Source organism: Canis aureus, chromosome 1 (assembly GCF_053574225.1).
Source record: "Canis aureus isolate CA01 chromosome 1, VMU_Caureus_v.1.0, whole genome shotgun sequence".
NCBI classification, from domain to species: Eukaryota; Metazoa; Chordata; class Mammalia; order Carnivora; family Canidae; genus Canis; species Canis aureus.
The window spans coordinates 55,329,451-55,343,184 of record NC_135611.1 but is presented as its reverse complement, the minus strand read 5'-3'; the positions used below and the strand labels follow the sequence as shown (position 1 = coordinate 55,343,184).

At 47.1% G+C, this 13,734-nt stretch overlaps 1 protein-coding gene across 6 annotated transcripts in view; it reads right to left on the bottom strand.

Moving 5' to 3' along the window:
• Positions 1 to 13,065, bottom strand: part of CEP43 (centrosomal protein 43) — a 29,129-nt gene extending 16,064 nt beyond the window's left edge. For 2 of the 6 annotated variants that reach the window (XM_077899699.1, XM_077899703.1), the window contains exons 1-6: positions 12,898 to 13,065; positions 11,581 to 11,634; positions 8,163 to 8,217; positions 7,201 to 7,295; positions 6,631 to 6,768; positions 1,546 to 1,626 (exon numbers count right to left, since the gene is read on the bottom strand). In XM_077899699.1, the coding sequence (XP_077755825.1) occupies positions 1,546 to 1,626; positions 6,631 to 6,768; positions 7,201 to 7,295; positions 8,163 to 8,217; positions 11,581 to 11,634; positions 12,898 to 12,999 (525 nt within the window). In that variant the 5' untranslated portion in view covers positions 13,000 to 13,065. The remainder of the gene's footprint in view (positions 1 to 1,545; positions 1,627 to 6,630; positions 6,769 to 7,200; positions 7,296 to 8,162; positions 8,218 to 11,580; positions 11,635 to 12,897) is intronic. The other 4 variants (XM_077899696.1, XM_077899702.1, XM_077899700.1 and 1 more) reach the window with 3 other exon arrangements.
• Between the last annotated feature and the right edge of the window lie 669 nt (positions 13,066 to 13,734).

Here is a 13,734-nt window from a genome sequence, read left to right as displayed (position 1 = left end):
GCCCCCACGGGCAACCCACAGAAGGTGGTGAGAGCAAGTAAGGGGACACCTGGAGGGGATTGCCACTCTCCAAATCCACCTTTTAAAATTAACAGCACTTCTCTGTACTTAAGGCCACATTTCCTAACTGACTTAAAAGATTCTCATCATAATTCTTAGATCTTAAAAATAAAATCTGCATAGAGAAAATATGTCCAAGACTTTAATGTTATCCTGAACACACACCACATGTCAAAGGTTCATAGTGCTAATTTGCTTTACAAAATACTAATTTGCTAAAAAGAGAACTTCCAAACAGCTCAATGCTATAGGTACTGATGTTCTGGTATGTGCATTAATTTTAGCCCCTTCACAGCCGGACATTTTCACAGAAAGCACAGCTTTTTCACAAAGACTCCTGTATCTGACAATTCACTAAAAGGGACTTTTCAAATTTACTCACGACCTTGTTCTCTGTAACCACAGTTACAGCCTCCCATTAGCATGGAGGGAAAACCTTTCCCACAGAGAAGCTAACTAGATCTCAGAGAGGAGGGACACGTACAAACTGCATGATGGTCTCTTTCCTGGGCTGGAAATAAAGCAGAAAATCCTATGATTTGAAAAGATGAAATAAAAAAGATAAAAAGCAAATGCAATGTCACAGACCCAGGGACAAAACAACAGGAACCACTTGGTATCTAAGCCCAGGCACCTGCAAGACATCTAGGCATACAACCCCTGCCCTCTAGGAGTCACCTAATGGAAGAGGCACAACTGTACCGCCAAATCAACACAGGACCAGGAACCACTGGTAAGCGTTGCTCTGACCGCATACTCAGGGGGGCCTCACCCTAATCCCGCAAGATGGCAATCAGAGCAACAGTCACAACACAACCCGACCCAAACCCATCCTTAGGTGGGACTGGCTGCTGCAACCAGTCAAGAGACAACATGCTCCCTAACAATCACGTTCTACCCATTCTTGTGATCATGGACTTGAAATTTCAGCATTCCACTCAGTATTTTTCTCCAGTATGCCAAATCCCTGAAATCAGAAGGCCTTAACTTTAACAACCCATAAACCACACACACAACATACACACACACACACACAACCAACCAGAGCACACATATTTTCTTATAAATCCTCAAAATAGCGCATTAATATAAAAAATCATTGTAATTTGCATTCCTAAACTTGTCTCCTATCTACAACATTCAACACAATATTCTGGAACAACAGTCTGGAACCTAGGATCCTCAAGCTAGGAGTTCATAAATGAAAAGTAAATCTTGTCAACTAAGGAAGAAAATTTTCAAAGTATAAAATGAGTCCAAATATCCTAGAGTCCTGTGATTTAACAGAGCATTCCTTTCTATGACACAAAATTCCTAACACTATGAACAGCGTGAAATAATTTTCAATATACACTTCATCAAGCAGAAAAAAGCAATTTCAAGAAACTAAACAGCACTTGCATTGCAAAACAAAACTTGGAACAAGTCAGAGCAAGAGAAAACCAGAGCCCTGTAGATGTCCTTGTGTCCCTGCAGCCGACTCACCTTACTGGGAGCACTGTGTGCACTTGTTTTGCCTTCTGGTGACTTTGGTGGAGAATGTGCATCAGATAGATCTAGTGCACCCTAAAATATTTCACAGTTTAAGGTTAGAACATATTTTAAAGTAAAACGTAAATATACATTATGCCTAATAGATTTTTAGCATTTAAAACCACTACACAATGGTATCTTTAATTCTTTCTAAATAATATAATCGTATTAGATTTTCTCCAATTTTACTAAAACAACAAAAACAAAACAAAACACACTTAGATTCTAATTACCTAAGTATTTCAGTCTGTCACCTTTCGCAAGCCACTCAGTCGTCAGTTCAACACACCCTGGCTGGCCTTCCCACACGATCCCTTTGCACCCCGTCCCAGTGACTGCACCAGCACCGGCCAGTGATTCTCATGCATCTAGTCTTTTCACCCTCTCTTGACTCACTTCTCTCCTTCCTTTTGTCACGAGACTATCAAACAGCAGCTCATAAATCACACCACCCTCTTCAAAGAGCCACACTCTCCTTCTTCCTCTGCACATTCATGCTATCGTCTCATCTCTGGCCACCCCACTGCACTGTACCCCACCCTGCAGCATCACAAAACCACCACCTTCAGGGCACCAGCTGGTTGATTCTCAGCACTATGCTAAATGCAAAAGAGAAATTTTTAAATGTTTCTTCAATGGAAATAACCTCTTAAAATTCATCCACTACATCATAAGCAGCTATGTGCACTGTGTGCATATTACATATTGGTTACTTTGGTATAAAAATCCTTCCCATGACTATAGTTTTTACATATGGAAATGTGCTGCTCTTCATGCCTCCTGCTCCTCCCTTGAGCCCCATGACTTCTGGTACAGCACCATCTTCTCCCAGGCTGAAAACCTCATCTCACCTTTGCAAGCTTTTCTTCTTGCCATATCACCCTCTGAGACCCTACTCCTTTGCCATAAGATTAATTTGCCAAATCTTGCTCCTTCTTCCTTTAAAGGAGAATCTTTTTCTGCCCATTTATCTCTGCATTTACTGCCACCATTCCTGTCTAGATGAGCCTTATAGTGGGTTTCACTTCTTCTAGTCTTTGAACGTCTCCCAATTTCACCATCTAACCTTCACAAATTCACCTTCCAAACAAGTACTTCCTCTGTACAGAAGTCTGCAAAAGGTTCCTACTGACCTTGAAATACATCATCTGTTAAGAATCCTCCCCCTCAGGGTACCTGGGTGGCTCAGCTGGTGGAGCATCTAACTCTTGATTTCAGCTCAGGTCATGAGCTCAGAGTCAAGCCCCGCAAGAGGTTCAGTGGAAGTCTGCTTCAGATTCTCTCTCCCTCTCCTTCTGCCCCTTCATCCTGCACGCAAGCACTGTCTCTAAAACAAATAAATAAATCTTTGAAAAAGAAGAAGAGTCTCAGTTGGGCTGGACCCTGCAAAGGCTACAAAGGTGAGACCAAGCCCTTGTCCCCAGCAAAGGCATGATGTGTGGAGAGGGCCAGGCAACGGCAGGCAGCTACCACACCGAGGCAAAGCCAGGCACTCAGTTACAACACCTGCCAGCAGGGAGACAGGAAAATCAAGAGGAAGCATCCCAGAAGGCAGAGGGGAAGACAGACCAGGAATGACAACATTCCACAGTGGGGTATGGGGATGATGCACCATTTCAGGTGGAGAGCAGATGAGAGGACAAGAAAGCAAAAGCCACTTTCAAGTATAAGCAAGCCTGGCTGAAACATATGTTCCACGTTTCAAGAAAAGGCATAAGGCTAGAAAGATGAGTTGACACCACATCACACAGGATCTTAATTAACATCAAGGATGAGAAATCTGGAAACTATCTGGTTGCCATTACATAATGACTACAATTTTTAAAGAGGAAAGGAAAAGATGAAGAGCTGAACTGTAAAATTAAGTCAGCAAGGGTGCTGGATGCAGACTGCTGACAGCACCACCAGAGGGTGCTGCTGATGGGACAGGAGTGACTGACTAAAGGATGCCCTAGATGGGAGGACACGGGGGCGGCACAGCCAACAACCAAGTGCTGGAATTGTCCATACTGGGGAACATCCAACACCCTGCAAAATCCACTCAAAGTCACGCTAAAGGATGTGGGGAACAGCAACCTCAGTAGTTTTTTTTTTTTTTTTTAAAGATTTTATTTATTTATTCATGAGAGACACAGAGAGAAAAGAGAGAGGCAGAGACACAGACAGAGGGAGAAGTAGGCTCCATGCAGGGAGCTCGACGTGGGATTCGATCCCAGGTCCACAGGATTACGCCCCGGGCTGAAGGCGGCGCCAAACCGCTAAGCTACCGGGGTTGCCCACAACCTGTTTTTTTTTTGTTGTTTTTTTTTTTTTCGCAACCTGTTTTTAAATGCACTTTTGGTAAAAACATCACTGAGTTCAATGGGCTTAATCCACAGCTAGTCTTCTTCTCCAGCAACAGAAGTCAAAGACTAATAAAACCTACAATTTTTTATTTCAGTATAAATGACAGGTTTCCTCTCAAAGTTATAAAAACTAGTGAACGATGGAAGAACCAAAACACCTGTGAGCTCTCAATTTTAAATATGAATTTAACCACTGACTTATATGGGCATACATAAACACACCACCAGTTAAAATGACATACACCAGTATCAAGAGGGGAAAAGTAGCAAAGAGTGGGTATTTCATAATAGTTTCAAATTTCAAAGTAAAACAATGACCTCTTGAAGCTACAGAAATCCTATCCTGCTCTAAACAGGGCAAATGGATTGGAGAGGCTTCAGATCCACCAGGTAGAAAGACACATGAAGAACACACCGAGTTTTCATTTCCAAATCAACCCAACGAGACAAGCAAGCTCTGAGTGGGTCTCAGTGTGAAGCAGACACCCTGTCTAGCAGCAAAGAGAGAGCTCTCCGGTAACTCAGCTTGCTTTCTCTCACAGCCTGCTATTGGAACCACCTGCTGGAACCACCGGGTACAGGCGGGGTGGGGCAGAGACACCCTCCTGACAGAAGGACACTGAGCCCAGGGCACAGCAGAGAGGCGGCTCCTTGGATTGAAACCAAGGAGTCACAGAAACAGGATCAACATAAACAGAGAAATCTGGGACAAGAACTGGAACGGGGTGCTTACTTGGGAGGAGGTAGATTTTCTGTCTCATATGTATAGCTTTCGCTTTGTTAGAGTGAAGTCTGTTTTTTCACACAAGATTCAAATGTGTTAGTTCATGGGGAGTGGGGGGGGTACGTTTGCTGAAGAGCTGGAGATCATGGTTTCACGCTGGGGAAAGCACTGGGCTAGACACAGGGAGTCACCAAACAGTAATGAGAACAAAATGACAAACAGCGATGATAAAGGCAAATCCTCGGAGATGCCTACACTGCAGGCACTGCTGCCAGAGCCTCCCTACCCTGATCTCCCTCAGTTCTCACCACCCGCCATGAGCTATTACTTTGAGCATCCCCAATCAGTGGTGAAGAACTTCAGAAACGTGGAGGTTAAGTGGCTTAAGGGAGTCACACACAAGGCAGAGCTGGGATATGACCCCATGCAGCCTAGCTCAGAGCCCAGGCTCAGGCTAACACGTCCAGGGAGAGCACGGCAGAGAATGAGGGCCACCAGCACCACAGAGAACTGAACTCATGAGCAGCCAAGGGCAGAAACAGAAGAAAAACACAGGTTGTCACCACCACCACCACTGCTGGCCCAGGAGAGAGTAGGAAGCAAGACTGTCTGGAGTTCTTTACGTTTATGTTGTTTGTTGTTGTTGTTGTTGTTAGTAGCTAGTACAATACCCATAATAGGATAAGCACACACCAAAAACTTGTGAAGGAACTGCAAATGAATGAAATTATAATGTGCAGTTGCAGTGACAACTTGTGCTCTGCACAGGCTGACTTGCCCCCCCCAGTTCTGGTTCTGCTCCCTGCCCCAGCGCCACCCAACCCCAATGCTCCGCTCTCACTGCCCCCTCCAGCATTCCACCCTACCACCTAGCTCCCTGTAGGCTTCTTAGAACACCTTCCCAGTCCTCTCCTCTCCTCTCAAATAAAGACTGAATTTAACAACATTTCCACTTGAAAAATCATTGCTCCTCTTTAAATCTGAACTCCTAAAATGTGTGGCACTAACCATTTACCATACACTCCCTCTATTATCATAAGCCATCACTTACACGTCCATTTCCTTTCATCAGCGTATTTTATCTCTAATAACTCTTAATTCTTCTCATCCATGAAACCATCTTAAATTTTATCTTTTCATTCAAGGACCCATTTGTTATGTCTTATATGCAACAGGTGCTCAGTCAGGCTCTCCTGACGATCAAAGACTCTAAAACACAATGGGACTCTCCACACAGTACAGCAGTGCCTCACATTCTTACCTATAAACCGGTGTCTGAGACAACTACCATATTGTCCACATCTGTGAAACAGTATCTCCATGCAAAACTAATGTTTGTAAATAGAAATCAGACTGTTAATCTCATTATTGGATTTCTAAAAAAGGAGTAAGAAAGGAAATAGCTAATCAAGAAAACAGGAGTTTGACAATGTTTGGAAACTAAGCACAATCAACAGCTTAAACAGCTTTGTCTATTTTTAAAAAGCCCTTAACCTCAAAAAATTATTAACCAGCCTCTCATTCAGCTCTGTTATGTTTAAAGTAACAAAATGATGACTAACGAGCTGAGTGTTCTCTGCACTTAACATGCACTAACTTGTGCATCAAGCCTCAGGATGCCCACAAGGCAGTCCACTCTCCCCATCTTACACAGGCGGAGCGGGGAGAGGACCCCACATCCAAAGCCAAAGGCTAATCAATGGAGGAGCTGCAGCTGTTTCGACAGAGCCTGGCCCTTGACCCTGATGCTATGTGCCCATCTGCAAAACAAGTGTACCACCAGACTCAGTCTCCAATTTTCATCAAAATGCATATTTATGCAATCTGAGTGTGCTTTGTTTTGTTTTTAAGGAACAGCTTCTTTTCATTTAAACTTTGATTCACTATGTATGCAAAAATCTGCATGGCTATACTGAGTAGCCAATTATTAAAACAGAAGAAGGTAACATAGGCTCGAATTATACTTACCTCCCCATTGGTTGACCCTTTTTCTTTCTGTTGACAACGTCTGATCACTTCTAATAATAAAGGTCCACCCACAGTACCTTCTGCTTCAATAATACCTAGATCTCGGGCTAAATTCTCTCGGCCTTCAAGACCTTGAAACTAAGGAAGAAGTAACACGTGACAAGTAAGACAAAAACTCACAAAAGTATGCACATTATTTTCAGACACTAAAGAAAAATATTTTTGAAACGTAAAGATATCTCTAAACTCAGATCATTTTTCTAATGAATAAAATGCCCATAATATAAAAAAATTATATATTTATTTTACCAAATCTCTACATCCAAAGTCTCCATGAATGAATGTAGTTTGACATAATAACAATTCTACAAAACACTCCTTTCAAAGTTCTATGATGCAGATGGGTACCATCTACCTCCAGCTCAGATGGCTTTTTAAGAAAAACAGATAATCAACTACAAAAAACTACATGTAAAACACTAAAAAGTGTCAAATTTTGTTAAGGTTCAGGTTATAATGAACTCATTTGTACCAAGGATGGTTTCAAAGGATAGATGTAAAAATCATTACTCTTACGGTGCTGGTTTCAGGCTGAAAAACGGCCAAGGTGAAGTCAAGATTGAAAAACTGGAGAAACTCTGCAACAAGACTAGCCGCCAGCCGGCCTGCAAAATGAGAGGCGGTGAGCACACCTGTCAGAGCCGTGAGGCCCCTGCACTAACACCAGGAAGTAAGAGTAACTAACTAATTGAAGAAGAAAGGTTTCTAGATTTTTTAAATTATAAATTTATCTTTGATGAACACAAGTAATGAAAATCTCAGTCTCGTGTTTTCATTAGAATCATCAGTTCGAAGCTAACTATTAGTAAGACAACGTGACATTTTGTAAGCGGATTAGACTATTCTGCTTCTTATAGTAAAAAGTTTTAACCAAAAATTTTCCATGACCAATAATATTCAAAACTTAACAGTCGTACAATAAAACAATTTTAAAATGAGAACCTATAAGAATCACAGACTTCAAAAAATATCTAAAACTCCTTGGGGCACTTGGGTGGCTCAGTTGGTGAAGCATCTGCCTTCATCTCAGGTCATGATCTCAGGGTCCTGGGTTAGAGTCCCGTGAGCCCCGTGTCGGGCTCCCTGCTCAAAGGGGAGTCTACTTCTCCCTGTGAGGCTCCTTCCCTCCTCAACTCCTGGGTGGAAGCACATGCCCTCAAGCTCTCTCTCAAATAAGTAAAATCTTTTTTAAAAAAAATTCAACTCTCTTAAATGGAATCAGCAATTGAAAATTCAGAGACAGGGATGACTGGGTGGCTCAGAGGTTGAGCGTCTGCCTTCAGCTCAGGGCATGATCCTGGGATGCCTGGATAGAGTCTCGCATCTGGCTCCCTGCATAGAACCTGCTTCTCCCTCTGCCTATGTCTCTGTCTCTGTCTCTCATGAATAAATAGATAAAAATCTTTTTTAAAAAAAGGAAAAAGAAAATTCAGAGACAGACAAAATAAACAGGAACAAATTACACATCTTACCATCTTTTGTATTTAAAAACTTTCTCAGGCTCTCATTGACTAGAGGAGTTTTGTTCTGTTAAAAAATGAAATATTTTGTCAGGTGTTTATCCTAAAAACAACTACACAATGTGGTTTAATTTTTTGGCAAAGATATAAATAGAATACAGTCAGTCATACAATTATGGTTAAACCCATTCCATAACTATTGATTACTACATGAATTCTTTCATGCTATTTACTCTCTCAGAGCTTATAAAAATGAAACCATACGTGAAAACTTGCAGTTAACTTTTAAATATTTCATAAATTGCTTATTAAACCACTTTAGAAGCTAATCTTCAAATACTCCTGTGAAATCTTATTACTTTAATTACAAAACCAACTGCATTTACTTATATTTATTATTCTAAATCCATGTTGACATTTTGTCATTGTAGGTATCTACCATTTATAGCATGCTTACTGTGAGCAGGACTCAAATTACACACTTGCTATTTGCAGCTCATCAGAAGTATGTAACATGATTTTGTGTAGTGCTTAGGCCAACTTATTCTTGTCATTAGACATTTGAAATACAGGAAAAATATTTCTAGCTCACTCGAGTTTCTTTAAGCAGACTGAATGAATTATAGGTGTAACAGCAGTCTCATGCTCTGTGGATGGGATTATGAATGGTGTAATCACTTTGGAAAGTAGTCTAATAATGTTCTATAAAGTTAGAAGTACCCCAACCCTGTGACCCATCTGTGGGCATTTTCTCAAAAGCAAAGCACAGATCCAAGCAAAGACGTGGACATGAATGCTCACAGAGGCCCTATTTATAACACTTGACAACTGGAAACCAGCCAAATGCCCATCAGCAAATGAACGACTTAACAAACTGTCACATATCCGTACAATGGACACCACACAGGACTAAGACAGAATGAACTATTCCTACAAATGACAATATGAACGAATTTCAAATGCATTATGCTGAATCAATTCAGCCAGATCAAAAACAGAAAAGAGAGTCTGTGCTATAGGATCCCTACGTGTATGGCTCTTAAAATGCATGGGATGGGTAGCCTTGGAGTGTGTGGCAGGGAGGAAGTCTTGGAGGGTCAAGTACAGGTACACAATCTTGATTGTTTCCATGGTTTCATAAATGTTAAAATGTAATACACTGCACATCTAAGTACACTGAGTTTACTATAGGTCAACTGCACTTCAATAAAGTTGTTTTTCAAAGACTCAAAAAAGACAAGGAAGGACGATCACAAAGGTCCTTAGTAGGCTGGTCTAGGTAATTTTAAGACATTGACTCAACTGAAATACTTAAGGAAAATGGAGGGACAAGATCGGATATGTATTATAAACAACTAAACCAGGAGCACTGCAGAGAAACGACTTCAGGAAGATGCTGAGGGACACAACCGAAGGGGAGACTGGAGAGAAGGAAGGGGTAAAGTAATCTGCAAAAGCAATAGCGAAGCACACGCTAGGAGGGCAGGAGAGAATCTCCTTAGACATCTCAGGTACAGAGCTGACAGAACCAGGCGACAGAGCAGACACACAGAGGAGCAAGGTCCAGGTGACGCTCAGATCTGCTTGGACAAAGAGTGGTCCCCATAAGCCAGACCACTCTAGCAGGTAGTGTCACATCCAGGTCTGACGCTCATGGCACGGCTCAACAATACAGGGCTGAAGTCACTGGTAGAATTAAGGTCATCCAGGGAGAGAACACAGAATGAGAGCTACTGGATAATAGCTCCAAGGACTGGAATCAGGGATAGAGAAATAGAAACTAAGGAATGCTCAAAATGAAAAAAGAAAAGAGAACAGAAAGTCCCAAATATCAAGGGAGATTTTCAGGAAGGAAAGGAGGAATTAAGAATTTCAGATGCAACAAAGAACAACTAAATTAAGAACACAGGTAAGAAGTAAAACATACTCCATAAAAAGATTCTTCTTGATCCCATAAAGATAATTCCTTACATGTAATGGATTTAAGGCGAATGGATTTAAGTGGATTTAAGATGTTAACGGCTAAACAGTGCCTGGAACATAAGAAAGACACACGTATTCTTTCCAAGTTCGGCTGTGAGGGAAAAAATTGAGGAGTATTAAAAGCAAAACATGGATTAAAGAAAACAGCTATCTCCTTGAGATCTAAATATGCTTCTATGCTCAAGGAAAGAACCCACAGAAAGGGAGAGGCCAAAGGCACAGCAAATGGCTGAGGAGCTGGGTACCTAGAAGTCAAAACCCAGAGAATGTGACTATTCTTAGACTAAACAGAGACTCCTCCACTAAAACATGTAGGAAAATGGTATGAATAAATACATACAGGGTAGCTTTTTCTGAATTGAATGATGGATTGCAGGGGGTGGGGGGGGGGGGGCGGGATGCAATACAGAGTTAGGACCTGATGCTCCTATTTCCTTGTGAAGGAAGAAACGAGGCCAGCTGTTGAGAGTGCAAGGAACAGTGAAGCTAAGTGGGAGGTGCTGAGTGAAGAGGACTCAGCCTGCACAGACCTTCGCTGAGGCTGGTACCCACCACTGAATCACAGTAGTGATCCAGTGCTGGGGGACTACTTAATGCATACACACCAAAGCAAGGAGGGGAGGTTAGTTTGCTCAATTAAATGACATTTGCAGTTTTTTCCAGAGCAAGTATGGCTGAAGATGAAGCAGGTGCAGTTTCTTAGACATGAACTGCAGGGTCCAGAGAAGTCAAGAACAGAAGGCGACTGAGAGAAGACGGACACCTGGACAAAAACAGAAGAGAACTGAAGCACTTTGTGACATTAAAGAAATGAAGAAGAGATGAGACATATTTGTCATAGGAAGGTGAAGACCTTCCTTTAGAAGGGTTACAGACGGATTCCTGCTGACAAGTTCCAGGATATTTATTCACAGTAGTGGGAAGACATGATAGAGGAAAAAAACTAAATACACTTATATGAAGAAGTGAGTGGACTTTGGACAGTGAGACAGACCACACTGAGCTTAAAGTAAATGGGTGGTCAGAGAGTGGAGAACAGTTGCATCCTATATTCCCTGCACCTGCTGGGCATCCACAGCGCACACTGCTGTAGTAACAGTGCTGCAGACTCAGGGACAATGAAACCCGTGCCTCACAGAGCTCCTACGACCTTGTTTTTCAGATTTCCCCTATGGAAATGCACCTCCACCACCCAAGATTCAGTACGGGCCCCAGAGTGACTATAGCACCTGAACTTTTTTTTTAGGTTACCCCAGAATTCTAAAACACAGACAGAAGGAGAATAATCTTGCCTGTGTTCCGATAGTTAAAGAAATTACTCCTTACTAGTTCAAAACCATCGCCGGCTACACACGAATACAAGTACTACTATTCCAGGACGGCGACTAAGTGATCAGAAATTAAACACAGGTGAATGTGGCAATATTAAAATTTGTAGATTTCATACCTCTACTTTTTCTTGCTCTTCTAGTGCTAAAAACACAGCTGCTCGTAGTTCAGCCTTTAAAAATAGGAGGGAAGGAAAAAAACAAAAATTGTTTCAAGGCAATTTTCATGGCAAGAAGTGCATATACGACATATGTCCACAGGCACCAGCCCCATCGTCTAGCAGCCCAAAAGCGAAAACTAACGCGACCCCAGCGCCTAGCGGGCAGGTGCGGAGGGGTCCGAGGGCGCCCTGAGATGCTCTCCCGCACAGAGCCCAACGCTCGTCCCCCCACCCCGGCGCTGCCCGCGCGCCCGCCGCCGCCGCAGCTCCCAGTATCCCAGCGCGGGGAGAGCACCCCCGGGCTGGGTGAGCCCCCACCCTGCAGGGAGCCGCCCCTCGGTCCAGTCCCCGCGCGGCGTCCCCGCCCCCCTCCAGCCCCAGGCCCCCGGCCCCGCAGGGAGCCTCCCCCACCCCCCGGTCTGTCCCCGCCCCGCCCCCTCCACCCGGCCCCGCAGGGAGCCGCCCCCCGGGCCTGGCCTCGCCCCCAGCCCCGCCCCCAGCCCCGCAGGGAGCCGCCCCCCGAGGCTGTCCCCGCGCCCCCCCAACCCCGACCCGGCCCCGCCCCCGGCCCCGCAGGGAGCCGCCCCCACCCCCCGGTCTGTCCCCGCCCCGCCCCCTCCACCCGGCCCCGCCCCCAGCCCCCGGCCCCGCAGGGAGCCGCCCCCCGAGGCTGTCCCCGCGCCCCCCCAACCCCGACCCGGCCCCGCCCCCAGCCCCCAGCCCCGCAGGGAGCCGCCCCCCGAGGCTGTCCCCGCGCCCCCCCCAACCCGACCCGGCCCCGCCCCCAGCCCCCGGCCCCGCAGGGAGCCGCCCCCACCCCCCGGTCTGTCCCCGCCCCGCCCCCTCCACCCGGCCCCGCCCCCAGCCCCCGGCCCCGCAGGGAGCCGCCCCCCGAGGCTGTCCCCGCGCCCCCCCAACCCCGACCCGGCCCCGCCCCCAGCCCCCAGCCCCGCAGGGAGCCGCCCCCCGAGGCTGTCCCCGCGCCCCCCCCCAACCCGACCCGGCCCCGCCCCCAGCCCCCGGCCCCGCAGGGAGCCGCCCCCCGAGGCTGTCCCCGCCCCCAGCCCCCGGCCCCGCAGGGAGCCGCCCCCCGAGGCTGTCCCCGCGCCCCCCCACCCCGACCCGGCCCCGCCCCCAGCCCCCGGCCCCGCAGGGAGCCTCCCCCACCCCGACCCGGCCGGGACGCGGCCCCGCGCCTCTTTGTGACGCCCGCTGTCGGCCCTGGCCCTGCGGCCCCCGACGCGGCCGGCGTCCCCGCGGCGCGGCCCAGCCCACCTTGATGCGGTTCAGGACCCCGCTGTTCTCCAGCGTCTGCACCAGCAGGTCTCGCAGCTCCGTGTCCTCCTCCGGCACCACCGCGGCCGCCGTCGCCGCCATCTTGCTTCTCCAAGACAACCGCCCAAGCCGCGCCAACGGCCAACGGCCGCCGCAGATTCCGCACGGCGCGCGGCGACGCGGCCGAGACCACGCCCCCCGCGCCGGCGCGCAGCCCGCCTCACGGGGGCGGGGCCTTGGTGGGCGGGGCCTGGCGGGCGGGGCGGGGCCTGGCGGGCGGGGCGGGGCCTCCGGCTCCGGGAGCTCCCAGGCTGGCGGTCCAGGTGGCTGCGTCGCCCTGCGGTGCCTCGTCCTTAAAATTGTATCACATCGCACGCAGGAGTCAGTTTTTTGCTTTGAGGGTCAGACGTGTTCCCACCGGGCAAAAGGGACACCCAGACCTGCCAGCCAGCCTCGGACGGGGCGGGGCAGGCAGAGGGTCGGTGTCTGGGGCACCTGAGTTGGTCCCCGTGTGCGGCTCCCGGTGCAGACACGCCGCACCGGGGAAAGTCCTGACGTCTGCCTCCTTTCCACCGTGCAGCCGAACTGTGTGCACGTACGCGGAGGTACGTGCGTGCACGCGCTCACGCGCAAAAGCCTGCACGCACAGGCCTGCGTGCGTATATGGCAATGTGCTGATCGAGAGAGAGCATGTGCAAACACGCGTGTGTGTGCAGCGCGCTCACCGGGAGAGAGACAGCCCGTCATGCATGCGTGTGTGTGCACGCGCACTCACCAACAGAGCCCGTACACACTTGCGTGCGTCATTGTGCACGCGCTCAGGGAGAGCATGCGTGT